At 42.9% G+C, this 16,808-nt stretch overlaps 1 protein-coding gene across 2 annotated transcripts; it reads left to right on the forward strand.

Annotated features, from left to right (window-relative positions):
- The first annotated feature begins 1,748 nt into the window (after positions 1-1,748).
- Positions 1,749-16,692, forward strand: LOC115367746 (cyclic AMP-responsive element-binding protein 5-like). 2 transcript variants are annotated; one of them, XM_030063654.1, is made up of 11 exons: positions 1,749-1,780; positions 4,506-4,572; positions 5,011-5,104; positions 6,461-6,570; positions 6,998-7,239; positions 9,800-9,926; positions 10,226-10,297; positions 13,699-14,040; positions 14,154-14,417; positions 14,518-14,626; positions 15,634-16,692. In XM_030063654.1, exons 2-11 carry the CDS (start codon positions 4,519-4,521, stop codon positions 15,768-15,770), a joined length of 1,551 nt encoding a protein of 516 aa, XP_029919514.1. In that variant the 5' UTR covers positions 1,749-1,780; positions 4,506-4,518; the 3' UTR covers positions 15,771-16,692. The 2 variants fall into 2 exon arrangements, with proteins under 2 accessions (XP_029919514.1, XP_029919513.1); XM_030063653.1 differs by having other exon boundaries at positions 1,750-2,247.
- Positions 16,693-16,808: the final 116 nt, after the last annotated feature.

Below are 16,808 nucleotides of genomic sequence, written 5' to 3' on the forward strand. Positions count from 1 at the left end.
CACAACTTCCTATTTCTTCTTGTTACCATGGCCACCGGCATTTGCATACTTTCGGTGATTGGTGGTAGATGAGTCAGTAGGGTTTGGTCCGGTTTTGCAGTTCAACCACAACAAAACCAGATTCCTCTGTTCAGCTCCAACACTGCTGGAGCACCGGAAAGCCTGACCAAATATGGCAGACCAGATAATCCACGGCTTGGTACAGTGGAGATGTGAGTGGACAAAAAAACCTTCTCTTTTTTACTGCGGGTGGTGTGATTTCATGCAAACATGTTTAATCTGATTAATTTATGCAATTTTAAAAGGCCAGTAGTTATTGAAATTTCATAACTGGGAAACAGATAGAGCTCTGAATCCACAGATACATGCTCATGTTTGTGTTGTCTAACTGAAAAACATTAACATAATACATTAAAATGTATTTTTTTCTTTTTTTCTTTCTTTCTTTTTTTTTATTTATTTATTTATTTTTTTATTATGGTTACTTGGATGAATGCTTACATCTCATATCAAACACTGCTAAACCAAACAGCAGGACATAACAGCTCTCCTCATCCCACCTTCTGTAACACAGACCTGGTCATCATTACTTATTTAATCCGCTATTTACTCATTTCACCTGTCATTTCCACCCCAACGGCTGGAGCACAGGGGTACATTCAGTGAGGGTGGATGTGATGGTGGGGCTGCAGGGTGGATACAAACTGCCTTGGATCATCTGACGGGAAAAAAGTGGGCCAAGGAAGGATCAAGTGAACGGTGTAAGCCTGAAAAAACATCTCTAGGCTGTGATTTAGTTTATCCTATAGGGGCAACATTTCAAGATATTAAAATACACATAAAATTTTAGGACAGTTTTGTCTATGCTATAGTAGATAAATAATAATTTCTGTTGTAGCATCAGTTGAGTTGTGGTATAAAAATAAATCCAAACTAACAAAAAGTACTATTTGCAGAAGTAAAAGTACTAGTAAGCCTAATAGTGTAATAATAACATAGTGTAATAATAGTGTGATAATAACATAAATAAGCCTAATAGTGCAATAATGATATAGTGCAACCTACAAATAAGCCTAACTGTATGGTTAGTATTAGCCTTAGCTCACTGTTTTCACTGCTGTTTGTGTTATTTTGGAGGTGAGCCCTTTAACAGATTCATCATGTTCTATTTGTCGTGACAGAGGCAGCTTACTTTCATTTCCCACATCGCCGCGACCATTTTTCATCAGAACATTGTAATAAAAACACAACAGCCGTTATAAACCGATGGAAAACTTCCGCAAATCTGACAGCTCATTTTTTGACATATTTAAACTCAGTCATTGGGACGTCCCGTTTCAGACCGAGACTAAAAGGAGGGGAGAGGGGCAGCGCTTCCACCGACCGCCCCCTCCGTCCCACACCGGTCTGTCCCGTGTCCCGTCACGTTGCTGTTGGTGTGTGTGTGTGTGTGTGTGTGTGTGTGTGTGTGTGTGTGTGTGCGCCGATACCCCCGTCTGTCTGGCCTGTCTGTCAGTGCGCTATGTCGTTCATTTCTCCCCCCCGCCCATCCCTCCTCGAGACTACCGGTATTACTAACCCCGCCCCCCCACCACCACCACCCCTCACAGCCCCATCCCCTCTCCGGACGGGACCGCAATGATTTAGAAGTTCAGGAATCCCACGTGACGTCACCGGGGGGGTGATGTAATGCTTCTGTAAATAGATCGTATTGTAATCTCGCTCCAGTCCAACGTGGTTCCTCTCTCTCGAGCGCCACTTGTCCCCTCTCTACTTGTAGGTAAGCCTCCGCGACTAACTTCCATTCACAAAAAACTGCCTGAACTCACGCTGACCAAACTTGCTTGGGCTGTTTTTGCTCTGTTTTGGGTTTTTTCGAGGACGGGATTTTTTTGGTAAAAGTTAACAGGGGGAGACTCGCTGGCTGTCCCGTCTCATCATCAGGCGGTGAGTGTCTATTTGGGGGGTGTGACTGCACTCCCCAGTCGTGCCGTGTCGGGCTTGTTTATGAGCTGAGCAGGTTGCTTATACGGAGCTATAGCCTACACATCGGGCCATGCTGTGTAGCCACGCGGGGTGACAGGCTGTTGGAGGATTTGTTGGTCAAAAACCCGCTACTTTGAGTTGAATGAGCTCCAAGACGTTGCGGACGATTTGATGTTGACATTCATCCATCAAACATGGGAACTTAAAGAAGTAGACGTTAAGGCACTGAAGTTGGATAATTTGGATGGCCTTTGCTCGCAGGTGATTATCAACTTATTTTATTTATCCATTTATTCATTTTTAGCGTGTTTGTGTATGCATGTGTTACTGTAGCTCAACTGAGATGATGATGAAAGTAGAGCAATAATCATTTAGGCGCGTTGTCCTACCATTTGTGTCTTTTTTTTCATTCAACAATGACTTAATCCGTCTTGTATTGGCAACATGTTGTTAGGTTTGTTGTTGGATTTATGTATTAAGGCTGACGTCACTCTGCAGGCCGGTTGATGTAACCACATTGACAGAAGGTTTTGCTGGAAAAGTGCTGAGTCTGCTTATCTGCTGTGTGGGACAAGTGCTGCTCAAAACAGGAGCTGTTAGGGGGCAAAATAACGAGCAAGGTGCTGAGGCATGATGATGATGATATTGATATTGATATTGATATTGATCATGGAGAACCTCAGTGACTGAGTGGCCTACTCTCTATCTATCTATCTATCTATCTATCTATCTATCTATCTATCTATCTATCTATCTATCTATCTATCTATCTATCTGTCTATCTTTCTATCTGTTTGTGTTTTGCCATTTCTTGTGGTTCTGCTTGCAGTCACTTGCTCACTTGTTTCTTTTTCTCGTACACACACACGTACACACACACACACACACACACACACACACTTATGAAGTCACCTCTACTTGGCTGTGGAGGAGGGGGCTGGAAAATGGGGGCCGAGGCAGGTTCAAACCTGTCAGGAGTACAGTGCAGCCACCTCTCCCTCCCTCCTTCTTTCCCTCTGACACCTCCCACCCTCATTCCTTCTCCTCCATTCGGCATGTCCTCCACACTCTCTCTCGCTCCCTCTCTCTTCATCCTTCACTGCCACTTGCCCTTTCCATCCCTCTCTGCATCGCCCCCAATGCCATCCCCCACCCCCCATTTATCCATTTCTTATGGAAGCATGTACTTTTGACCTCTCCCGCTCCTCTCTTTGAGCTCTCATTCTTTCCCATAACATCAGGACCCACTTCACTGTCTTCTCAGCGCCCTCCGCTCGCACAAACTGAAAGTTTCCGAGCACCACTGTGTGTATGTGTGCGCCAGTGAATGTGTGTCTGCCTGTCTTCAGAGAAGTGGATATCATCACTTTGATAATTAAAGGTTTAAGACACTTCTCGTCACCATTATCCTTGCCCACAAAACCACCAACGATATTTTGCTTTATCTCTTCCCTTCTCATTCCTCATTACAATTATCACTGAACATGCATGTAGGAGGATGAAAGTCAAGGAACGGTCACCCTGTTGACCTCTGAGTCTTCTATACGAGTGAGTGTGAATCTCGCGCGCTGACACGCAGCTCTGAGGAATGTGTGGGGTCATGGAGATGACGGCTTCCTTCGCTCTCAGTGGAAAATGAAGGGCCGTGCAGCAGTAGCGGCAACAGCAGCACTTCAAATGAGTCATAATTAGCCCCCACCCCACCCCAATCCACCAGTTTAATATCTCCACCAGAGAGCCGACAAGGTCAAGCTTGGGTTAGCAAGCAAGTTTGCTGTTGCACTCCATGTTTTCCACTTGTGCTTATATTTTTCTTTTTTTCCCAGTGGTTTGTTCGTCATTCTCTCACTCACATGCTCTCTCATTCATAGCTTATGTTATGCATGTCAAGCCTGCGTCCTTTCATCACACTCACAGCATTAGCTGATCCCCTGGTGAAGGCCTGGGAGCAGGCTGAAACATTTGCACTGCATTTTGCACTTCGGCACATAATGAACATGAAAACTAGAGACGCATTGTTGTGAGGCCTTTGGAGTGCAGGTCCCATTTGTGTTAAGTAACTGTTGAAAAGACGAGCAGACTGTGGATGTATTCTGGTATATGTCCTGATAAAAATTAATAGAAGCTATACAGTAACTCTGTCATGCTGCCAAAATCCGAGACAGTATGTGTTGCAATCCCACAGGCACAGAAGGGATCATTTTCCACAAGATAAGGCTTTGTCTCAGGGTGGGACATCCATCATCCGTGGCATCTGCCTCGTTACAGGTCTCTGCCCTGTCCTAATAAAGACACCAGACAATAGGAGAGCAACTGTATTACACCAGCGTAGACTGTAAGATTTACATAAAGGTGTTGTCTTACAGTGATGGAAACAGAAATATAGCATGAAGAGTGGCTGTTAAACCACTGGCTGCCTCCTGAATGAAGTCACATCTACTTGAAACAAGTTAGTTAAAAGTTGTGTGAAGTGACAGAGGAAGTTCACCTCTGTTGTTTGCACTCTTCTGTCCGTGAAGGTTGGTGTGTGACATGAATGACGAACAGGACAGGCCCTATGTGTGCGGCGCCCCGGGCTGCTCTCAGGTCAGTGGTGTGTTAATGCTGGACATTTATGGCTGCAATGAAAATCCTGAATGTTTTTACCAGATTGTGTTATCATTATTGTGAAACATGATTATCTGCCTTGAACACTTATAGTGCAAATATTTTACTGCACATTTTGCATCTATTGAGCAGGCCTACTATTGCTGACTAACTGAACACTGAACTTAATCTACAAATGTGTTTATGTGTTTTCCTGGCAGTATTGCTGTCCTGCAGTTTAAATGCAGTGATTTATAGAGGTTGAATCGAATACTGACTAACAACAAAGGGGCAGATAAGTCAGCTTAGAGGATGTATCATTAATTGGTTGTAGCTGATTTAAGGTCATTAATGTGTCATGTCATACAATTTCATACATTTCTTCATATCGCTCGCTCTCTCTCTCTCTCTCTCTCTCTCTCTCTGGTTGTGTTGTAGCGTTTCCAATTAGAGGAACATTTGATGATCCACAGGCACAAGCATGAGATGACCCTCAAGTTCCCCTCCATCAAGACAGATAACGCTTTCACAGGTTAGAAAACCGACAATGAAGACACCAATCCAATACTACTGTAGAGACTGAAAGCATCTCACAATCACTTTCCATCTCTCCATTTGCCTGTCTTCCATCTCAAGTCCACCAAGAAACTTGAAACATTGTTCGTGTTCACCATTATGCTGCTTTCATGGTGTAGTATAGTGTAGTTATTCTGGTTTTGTGACTGTTAACCCTAATTATCAAAGTTTCCCCCTTCCCTAACCCTTTCCTCCCTTCCTCTTCCTCTCCTGACCATGTAGACCAGCTATATGCTGCTCAGTTTTGCCGTTCTCTCAATTTGTGGGACTGCACGTGAGCACTTGTGTGCATGATGACCTCTTTTCAGGATCAGCGCTTGATAAAAAAATGATGACGCTACGTTATACAGTATGAAATCAGATAAGCTTGATACAGGCTTCCTTCACACAGATAGACTGTGCTCTGAAACAGAGCTCTGAAACAGAGCTGCTCATGTTGCAGCATGTACAGTATACTCCATCAGATTAGACCAAACATACTGATGTAGCCCTCCCAGAAGCCCCACTTTCTTTAAAAAAAAAAAAAAAAAAAAAAAAAAAGGTGGTGGATGGGGAGAGGGGTCCAAAGGAGGCATGATGAAACTGATGTGTGCACTTGGATTTGATGAGGATTTGTTTGCTAATTTATTGGACCCCTATTGGCTTTTAATTTAATATCAGATATTGACCAGTCAATATCAGTTTTCCAACAGCCAGTCATTTGAGAGACATTTTTTGTCACATTAGTCCCATTCAGTGCCACTGCAATGCTAATGGAAGATGCGGGATATATGCATGATAAACAGCTTCACAAGCCAGGCAGTTTAAGATGCAGTTTCTCTATTGCGCTGCCATAACATTGCACATTGTCACATGAGTGTTTTGACCAGGAGTCTTCCTGGTCAAAACACTCATGTGACACTGTCTGTAACCATAGAAACAGCTATCTGGATGGATGTAAACATCAGCATCACCTCTGACCTCTTCAGTTGCTCTCCCTGCTTCTCCCTCTTACTGTCTCTCTGTCCTGCAGCCTGTCACGCCTCCTGCAGGAAACCTCATGTCAAAACAACGACCAGCTGACCTTTGACCCCTGCATGTTTAGACGGGCTAGAGAGCCAGACTGATCTTATCAGAGAGAAAGAGAGATTGGCTGAGGGGAGATCTGTTTGTCTCCTTGGAAATACAACCAGGATGAAAGTTGATTCAGAGAGAACTTAGACTCAGACAGGAGACCACATACAGTTCGTGCTGCCATTTTTACTGATCTTTCTGTTTTTCTCTCTCTCTCTGTGTGTGTGTGTGTGCTTGTATTTGTACACAATGCTTCCAGACCAGACTCCGACGCCGACTCGATTTCTGCGGAACTGCGAAGAGGTTGGTCTGTTCAACGAGATAGAGGAGGAGTTCCTGCAGGCACAAGAGGAGGAAAAGAGCAAACAGGTAAAACAACAGCTTTGAGAAATCTCACAGAAAATCATCAGGATCAAGTGTGATCAGGAGTCAAGAAATAAGAAACGATGCAGACTTGTGCCTCAGTCCTCACGTTTGCAGGTAGGTCTGTCAGGTTAGTGATTTGAGTGACAGTTGCGTGTGAAGGAGATAAAGGCAGACAGACCCAATTAGATAACTGCAGATATCTGACCTGCAGCAGGAAAGACACACCAGACGATCACATTCTCCCGTGTAAATTAAACAGCTAGGCATCAAACACACAAGCCCATTTAGACTGAGACACACACACACGCCTGCACGTGTACAAGTATGTATCAACCTCACTGTTATACCTGACCACAAACAACACATTAACTGGGCTTAGATACTGTTCAAAATGATCCTAGCGGTTTGCTGCTCCAAATCATCCCCACAGACTCACTCTCACAATGGGTCGTCCTGTCAGAGCCAGCACCAGCTCAAACCCCAGCTTCAGCTCCAGCACCCGCCCCATCCCCAGCCGCCACTGCACCATCCCAGGACCCATCCCCTGCAGCACCCACAGCCCCACGGCCCCATGATGGCACCGAGCTGCAGTCTGGCTGCCCATCAAGCCCTGTCCTCCTCTCAGTCCGGCTCGGTCATCACCCAGGCCACCTCCACTCTCACACACTCAGGGTGAGTATGATTACAGTCATAAAGGCATGATCTGAGCATGTGAAGGCATGCGCACAGACCCCATCCATTCTCTTTCTCTTTATCACATACATGTATAATTCCTCAAAATGTTGCCTTTTCTCACTCCTTCATCCTGCGCCTTCCTCTGTCTCACCCGTCCTGTTTTGGTGGTAGTATAACTCGGTCTGTCTGGCACAGACTGACATTTCCCCATGCATAATTTATGAGTGCTCTAATGAATTGAGAGAAAGGAAGGAAAAAGAAAGAACAAGAGAACACCGAAGGACAGAAAGAGCAAAGTAAATAGCAAGACTTTACAGAGAGATAGACAACCAATAGGTAACAGCCCACCCACTCTCCACCTCCCATAGCCACCCGTATACCCCCCTCTGTGAGGTGTCACCCAGAGCCAGACTGGAGTCTCTCTGCTTGTGTAGCTCCCATGGCTCCCTGGTTATCACCCAGTTCAACAGGCAGATTAGAGGAGTTCCTGTCTTTCATCTTCCCAGCTCCCAGCAACTGATCCCACTCTCCCTGACCTTTCAACTTTGGTTTCATGGAATTTAGTGGACTCTGAATCATCAAAATATCTGTTTATGTATGGTTCCTGAAATAGTGAATGTTTCATTTTTTCATCATTTTTTAAAAATAAGTCACACGATAAGTCTTTCCACTTTCATTTCAGACAGATGTCACATTTTAGTCACCTCTTGTTGTTCATTTGCTTGCTGACTACAAAGATATATGATTTTAGTCAGCAACAATTAAGCCTTTAAAGTCAACAAAAAGTATGTACCAGCTCTTTAATTGTGGGTTGGAAAATAAGTACCATTGCATTTGTGTGATTAAATTTACAGCATTTAGACACAGGACAATGATGTTTTTAATCTGGGAGCTGCACATTTTCACTTCTGGGAGGTGTCTAAACTTTTTGGTAACACTGCTGTTATGGATAAATAGGCTTGTGGTCTGTATGTTAATGGCTGCCTGTGATTGGATAATAATAATCTATGTTGCCTGTGACAAAAAGTCAATAAAAGTAAATTTATATTAGTATCTGGGTAATATTAGCTGTCTTCTTTTATAAGCTTAGGTTTTTTAAGCTAAAAAACCCCAAAACAAAACAAAACAAAAACAAAAAAAATTAACAAAAAAACAAAAACAAAAAACAAATATCGGAAGAGATACAGTAATTATAATACAATAATTGTATTGCATATTGTATTTAATCTGCACAGCCACTGCAATATGAACATGACAGAACAGTTCCAATTAAAATACCTAAAGACAGCGAACAAACACACCTCACCAGAATTCAAATCTGTCTAAATGAAGCTGAAAACTGAAATATTGATACTTGGCACAAGTGTATCAATAATGTATCACAAGAGGAAGTATCACGATTTATTGCATTCTCAATTTATTGTCCCAACCCTCCTCGTCATAATCATCATTGACTAAGTAAAAAACTTAATCATCTTCTTTCATTCTTTCACTCACATGCAGGCCTATCAAAATGAGAGCCTCTAGCAACCCTGCAGCAGACCCGCAACTAAGTCCTGCCCCCAGCCCGTAGATAAACAGTATTTAAAGGGCCTCTGTCACATCTCTGCAGTTGATTAGATGAGTCAAGGTACCATAAGTAGTCAATGACATAATAAGCTCCAAACATCTGTCCAGGACTAGACAGGCCATGACAGGACAGTGGAGAGAGTTGACAGTCAATCATGGTGCAGTAAATCAGTGCCAGCTGAATCCAGACTGCATGTTGCTCAGTCAAACCAGCTAAGTGTTGCTAAATGAACCGTGGATCGGGTGTCCAACTGTTTCCCCTCGTGTTTACCTCCGGTTTCCATAGCGACCCAGTCTCCGAGTGTCTGGCGGTTGGCCTGGTAGAACTGTTGTGGTTACATTAGGAAATGCTGTTTTGGTTTGTCTGTTACTTTGTTGTACGTTAAACTGGCGGCGTACTCCAGATTCAGCGGTGACATCATCAGCGATGACCTCAGTGCAGCCAGGGAGGCCCACGCCGTCTGATTGGCCAAGCGCCAAAAGCGTTATGTCAGCACATGGCACCCTGGGTCTCTGCATCCCTACTGTGATCCCAAGGCCTCTCTCCTCCCTCTCAATCTGTCTCTTTTTTCCATATTTCTCATTAACTTCCCTGTTTTACTGTCTCTCTTTTACACCACTGTACTTTCCGTCATCATTCATCTCTGTCTAGTTTTATAGTTTGAAATTTTAGTCATGTAGCTGATGCTCTGATGTTAGCAAGTGTGGCTCTAACCCCTGTTCTTTCACTTCTTCCATTTGTGCTTTGTTTCTTGCCATCCATCCTTCCTTCCCTCCATCCATCTATCCATCTCTCTCTCCATCTTGACTTTTTTCACCATGTTCATCTGGCCTTCCCACACATCTATCTCAGTCTCACCTTCATCTGCCATTAGGACCTGGCTATAAATGTTTCAACTTGCAACTCTCTCTGAACCTGGATTAGTGAAACTCTAGCTGTGGTGAGTGCTCTGGCATGACCCCTCCCTCTCTGTGTGGCTGACCACAGGCAAGTTCCCGGGCCGCTGTCCTCCCTTCTCCACATGAGGAACAGACAGAGACAACCCCTGCCAGCCTCCATGCCTGGCACCCTGCCAGACCCCGCCATGCAAGGGGCATCTGCTCAGCACATGCCCGTAAGTATGGGACACTGGGTTTATAGTCACACTCGCACACACATTCAGACACACATGCATATGATTTATAGATGAAGGTATAGAGGCCAAAGTGGTCAAGAACCACGAGTTAGAAATATTCATGGCTGACAGAAAAAGCCACTTCACTCTATGGATGAATTAATCAAAAGTGTCAAACTCGATATGGGTGTGACTTTGTGGGGAACTCTTCATACTCAATGTTATATTTGGGATAAAGCTTTCTCTTTTTACCCTGGCTGCAAGGGTTATATTTGTTTCATTTTCTTTTTCTTCTTCAGGTGGAGAGACAGATGTCCGGTATAATGGGCATACCAGGTCCTTCCCATAATCCACCCTGTTCCTCACCTCAGGTACTGACCAGCCAGGGTGTAGCACTGATATGCTCATCCTGTTGTTGTTTTTTTGGTGATTTCTTTCTCCTATGGCATTGTCATCTGGAATATAAATTCTAAAAAACTTATCTATGTGACCTAATATTCACCAGTAAGATACCAGTTATTGGGGTTGAAAGCATTTGCCTTTTATTAAATGCACTGCAGCCAGCCATTGTTCCTTTTATTTTGGCCTGAAGCTGATTATAAGCAGGATTTTGTGCCAAAAAACGAAAATCCTTAAATTTCCTCATTTTGATCCCATTCAATTTATCCTTGGCACCGAGGTAAAGCCTCTGACAATGATGTGAGACTAAAGCTGTCCAGTGGATCCCATACTAATGACATCAGTTAGCTCCTTAAGGTAGGGTGCAGGTTTCATTGCAGGTTTTATGGACTGCCACCCTTGAGCAAAATCCTCCCACACCACCCTGGAATGAAATCTGATATAACAGCAGTGATTATAATAAAAACATTCACTGGCTTTGCTCAGGGAGGACCCTCCATCATATCGGTGCATAACACTGATACTGACTGATATTCACATATTAACTAAAGGGCATTATCATCCAAACATACTGGCAAACCCACAGCCTTGTTAAAACACACAAACACACATACATACACACACATAGGTTCCTATTCTGCCCCTGGCTAACCTTATTCCTTTCTAATCAGGATAGAGAGGAAACAGAGTGTAACTCTACACTTGAACACACACACTCTAGACTGGATGAGAGGAAGTCACAATCTTACTCGCTCTCTCTGGCTTCCTTGGTTGTTTTGTGCTCCTTATGACAACAAGGTCCCAATCTCTCCATGACTTCAAAATGTACATTTTCTCTGTCTGGGTGTACGCGGTATGAATTGTTAAACTGAAGTGTGAAATCAAGAGATATCCTGAAACCTCAGAGGGAAAACTGTGAAGTGCTTTCGGTCAAAACACACACGCATGCACAAGCACCGCATAGACAAATGCACGCACATATACACACACACACAGGATATGACCTCATGCACTGACCCTGCATATGTATCAGAGTGGTTTCAGGTTTCAAAGCCGCTCAGGCTGCTGGTTCATATCTGAAGCTCTTGCACACACACATACATACATGCATAAACTTTGTAACTGGGCTGTGCTCAAAGAAAACTGTATAGAGACAAGGACTAGTTGGAAACAGTAGGGTAACTAATATCAACTCCTCGAGAACTATTCTATTCTCTTCTATTCTCATCTATTCTATTCTACCACTCTTTATTCTAAATCGGTCTTGTCAAGTATCCTGCAGTGCATTTCCAAACCATTACAAAAGGACTCTGCATTTAGACCGAGCAACAAAAAGTGTACTAACACGCCTTTGTTGTGCGGTAAGTGTACAGTCAGAGTGGTGTGAAGGGCGGAAAGTAAACGTTCGACAAGTGGCTCAGTGTTTCATGTACAGTATGTGTCTTCATTCACTGATCCCTCCAGACAGAAATATCAACCTGGTGTGTCATCCCATCCTAGTGGAGATCGATGATGTAATCACAGGCCACAGCGTCAATGTGTTTCTATGTAGTAAACAGAGCTGAAACACTCGTGCCCTGTCCTGTCGAGTGTGTGTGCGTACGTGTGTGTGTGGGTGTATGTGTGTTTGACTGGCAGGCTGGCTGGTAGGGCTGGCACAGACAGCACGGTGACCTCATTCTTGGCACCCTCTAAATGTGCTGCCTTTTTTTTTCATCGCTGAATGGATCAGAAAAAAATAAACTTCTGCTCTTAAAGAAATATTGTGTAACAGGGAACGATAGTAATACTGGCGGCGTGGGGGTGAGGGTGATGTCATGCTCCAAACATGACTGCCCTCTCTCGCTATCCTCCGATGAGTGTAGGAGAAAGGTGAGATGAGGTTTAATTTAGCTCTTACAGTCTGTTTAGTCAGATGATACGTGGAAATAAAGTGTGAAGGTATCAAGCTGCAGACCCAGGCATTTATTGGAACACATTATCCTTCTTATCTACAGTTGTCTTCACGGTTGTGGATGAGTAGGGGAAGCAGCGTTGATGGGCTGAGTGAGGGTGTTTGGCTGGCAACAGGTTATTTATTTACTGTGCATCAAAATTCAGATGTTTTGGCACACTGAAGGACATGCAGGGGGCCGAGAGAAAGAGTTATCTACTTTTATGGAAAATAAGTAAGTGAGACGTGTTTGACCTGCAGCGGCCTATAGGTTAAGAACTAATCTCTTGTTGCTAATTTTGATGGTGGTGGGGGTCAAAAAAAAAAAAAAAAAAAAAACATGCACTGTGAGAAAGCTGGAAAAGGTTTGTGCATGAGCACATGGTTACCATATGCAGCGCCCAGTATATCACACATTAACTCAAACCTTTCATAACATAGGTGACAATGTGCAGTATTTCAGCAAAACTTTTTTAAAAAATATATTCAGTTAGTTCTGAGCATTTTGTAATTTGTATTTGGCTTCAAGGATTAAAAAAAAAACTTGGACATTTGGAAACAGTATTTTTGTATTCCAATATACTCAAGTCACAGTAGTTTTTGTAATGGATCAGATTTTCTATTAAACAAAGTAAAAACCTCATTGACCTGTATGTTGCAATCATCTGTTGTTATTAAGTGCTGCTATCACTCCACCTCCCCTTTTTTTGGTTCCTTTTAGAATATTGTTTTTTCTTTTGTTTTTTAGTATTCTACCCTTCTACAATGTATCCATTACATTTATCAAAAGTTGTAAAAACTGTACTTAACTGTGTCAGCTTTTGCAGTTGCCTTAGGGGAGCTTATTTGTCATTGGTGAATTAAGTATCAGGGCACCACGGTCATATACACCTAAATGCTCAAAAGTGATATGAAATTAGTTAAAAATTAAATAAAAGACCTCATAAAATGTTTAGCATATAATTATGACTGAAGTAATCAACAGTCTGGAAAACAGTTAAAATTATATTAAATGGATTTTAAAGCCCCAAAAGTAACATGAGACTACATGATCTTCCTATATCTGCTTCACAGGTCTCTCTTGTTATTCTTCACTCTATGCTATTAAGTAAAGCAGTATGAGTTTTTTTTTTTTTAATCTTTTTTTTAAACTAATCTTTATATTCCAGTAATAGCAAATGCATACATATTGGGGGTTCATAATGATTTTAAAATGATTGGTTTAGGTGTTGGTTCTAATTACTTATGAAATTTAAGATGTTTTTTTGGGCTGGACTGTAGTTTGTGGGGCTATCCTTCTTGTGAATGGACGCTTTTGTCTCCATCTGCCATACTTTTTTTTTTTTTTTTTAAAGAATTTTGACAGTTATTAGTTTGCATGATAGCTGTATTTGATGCAGTAATCTAACATTAACCTTTGGCCCTTGATTCTTCATGCAGAGATCCAAACAGGCAATGGGACATCACCATCACCAGCACCACCACCCAGGAATGGTCACCAGTAGCAACCCCATGACATCCATGGGTCACATGATGGAGATGATGCCACAGTGCCAGCAAGCACCTCCACTGCAGCACCACCATCCTCATCACCAGCTCCCACCTCCGACCCTCAACTACCAACAGCGCTGCCATGCCCCGCCTCCACAGCATCTGGGAAACACCCACAGCTGCCAGCTCCACCAATCAGGGAATCTACCGCGCCCTCAGGCTCACCAATCACCACCATCCCATCTGCACCAGGGCTCACCTCACGTGCCCCCCCTCTCTGTTCCAGCACAGGTACAGGATGTCTATGCCTTACTTTTAATGATGTTACAAAGAACACCTGGTCTAATATTTTCTTATTTTGACTGAGTGTGATATGTAGATTTAAGGGGATTTATGTTTTACAGGTATCTCCAGTAGCACAGCAGATACAGCCCTCTCAGCCATCCCATTCCCCGCATGCCATGCAGCCTGGTGCTAGCTGCGGTGGTGGGGGAGGAGGTGGAGGTCGTCGGAGAAGGACATTAGAGCAGGACCCTGACGAGCGCAGACAGAAGTTTCTGGAACGTAACCGTGCTGCGGCCACCCGCTGCCGACAGAAGAGGAAAGTGTGGGTGTCGTCTCTGGAGAAGAAAGCTGAGGAGCTGACACACACAAACCTGCAGCTACAGGTGGGACACACACCATACACTGGCATGCATGCACTGGCACATACATGCACTCACAAATATACAGGCCTTTATTGATATTTGTTTCTTCTCGTGTTCCCAGAATGAGGTGACATCACTGAGGTCAGAGGTCGGTCAACTGAAGCAGATTCTGCTGACCCACAAGGACTGTCCTGTCACTGCCCGCCAGAGAGAGGCACAGGGGTACCCCAGTGAGTAATACCCCCTCCCCGCCACCCCACCCTGCATCTCCCTCTAGAAATTTCACCAGCTTTCCCCAACGCCTGGCACCAGTCATGTCCACCTTCCACTGAGGATGTAATTCAACTACCTTAACCCATCCCAAAATGTCCCATGTGTGTATAGTTTGTCCTGTTCTGACAAACTACCCCTCCAAAAGACACATGGACCTCGTACTGCACCTTGAGGCACACCACTATAAGCGACATGCACAACTACAAAGCACTTAGAGCCATATCCTTGCTTATAACCCCACTCTCCAGATGTTAGTACATGCACCATTATTCCAATGGAGAACCAATCAGGGGTAAGCGCTGCATTCTTTGTCTCCTTTCAAGAGAATACTTCAACATTTCATGTTTCATGCTCATCTAATGAACCAGGTCTACGTGGATTTGCCATTTAAAATGCAACAGATTGCAAAGCTACTCTAGGAGTGGCTATTTTGCATCACATGAACCTAGTATGGAACAAAAAGCATGCCATGCCCATCTTGCACTCCAGGCAGCTTAATGTTCAGTAACATTTGAACCTGCAGCTGACCTTTAATGAAAGACATTGAAAGACACTGCACCTTCAGGCTGAAATGAATGCATCCATCATGTTTTGTTTTGGGTAAAAAGAGGGATGCAATATTGGCATGTGTTACATTTCTATATTTCTATTGTTGTGTATTTACCTGTCTGTACAGTATTCATATGTTAAAATAAAAGAGATATTTTCCTTTAATCTGAACTGTAATGCGTTTTTATTTATTTTTGCTGTTCAGCTATCTTATCAAAGTTGGTACTCTAGATGTTCCTCTCATGGTAAAAATTTTTCTTAAAAGCCATGCACTGTAGCCTGTATAGATGCGCATTTTCACACACTTACAGACAAGGACACATTGATACATATATGCAAATATGCAGAACAAATGGACAAGCATACACACCACACAGAACCGCTGACTGTGATTGACAGCTGTCTCTGTGTCCAGCTGCAGGGATGAGCCCAGGAGGAAGTCCCACCCCTGTATGTCCTGGGTCTCATCTGCAGGCCATCCAACACAACAGCATCTCCACCTCCTCGAATACAGCATGTGACACAGGGCACGACACCCATCCGGGACACTAGCCCTCACCGCAAGGAGGCAGGGTGGGCAGCTGGTGGATGAATCTAACTAGACTGAAATAGCTTCCTGTCATAGCTGCATTTTAAAAGTCTCGCCTATAGCCTCAGATCCTTGTCTCCTCTTTAATTTCTATGTAGTTAAGTGTTGACCTGGATAGGTGATTTTGTGAGTCCAAATGAACACACCTAACATTTTTTTTAACACCTGTAACTTGTTGTGTGGCCTATGTTGGAGAGACGATAAGAGAATGAAGCCATATACTGAGCCATACTCCTAATTTTTTTCCATAACAGGTTCAAAAATGACCATTTATAAAAGCCTTGAGTCATTTGGTGTTAATAACTGTGACTGACACATGGCAACTGGATCCTATGTCTGTTTCTGTTGATAACAGTCTGACCATTGACTACCCATGTGTTTGTGAGCACACAGTCTGTCATAACACGTTATTTTGGAACTTTTTGCTCTTATTTCTTGCACTATGTCCTAACAATAAGAACTATATTACAGTATGTAACATTTTGTGTTATTCAGCTGAATGCAATTGCACATCTTATGCCTTCTTTTGGATCTTGAGGCAGATTGTAAAAAAAGATGAAAAGAAAAAAGAAAGAAACTAATGCAACTGTTTATTTTGTAAGAAAAAGGAAAAAGTATTTGTTTATTTTGAGATGTCCTCATTTCATAGTCTTGTAAAGCAGACCCACATCTCTCTTTGAGAGCAGTTAGAGCAGTTTCATACCTGATTGTACAATAACTCTTGATACTCTTGATATTTTCCAACACAAGTATTTTTGTATAACTGCCCCAAGATATTTGAATAACTCTAAACTGCAACTTGTCTCCATACTGACTCATTTTTATTTAGGTTGCACTTTTTGTACTGTACAGATGTTGACAATCGCTGTAAATCTAATGCTAAAATAAAAGACAGATATTCTTGGTATCTGCTTGTGATTTTTTTTTCTTTACTTTATTTTGTAAGAAATCAAATATTTTATCATTCCATGAATTGTTTAAAAAATGTTGGGTGGCCAGTG

This window comes from Myripristis murdjan, chromosome 11 (assembly GCF_902150065.1).
Source record: "Myripristis murdjan chromosome 11, fMyrMur1.1, whole genome shotgun sequence".
NCBI lineage: Eukaryota > Metazoa > Chordata > Actinopteri > Holocentriformes > Holocentridae > Myripristis > Myripristis murdjan.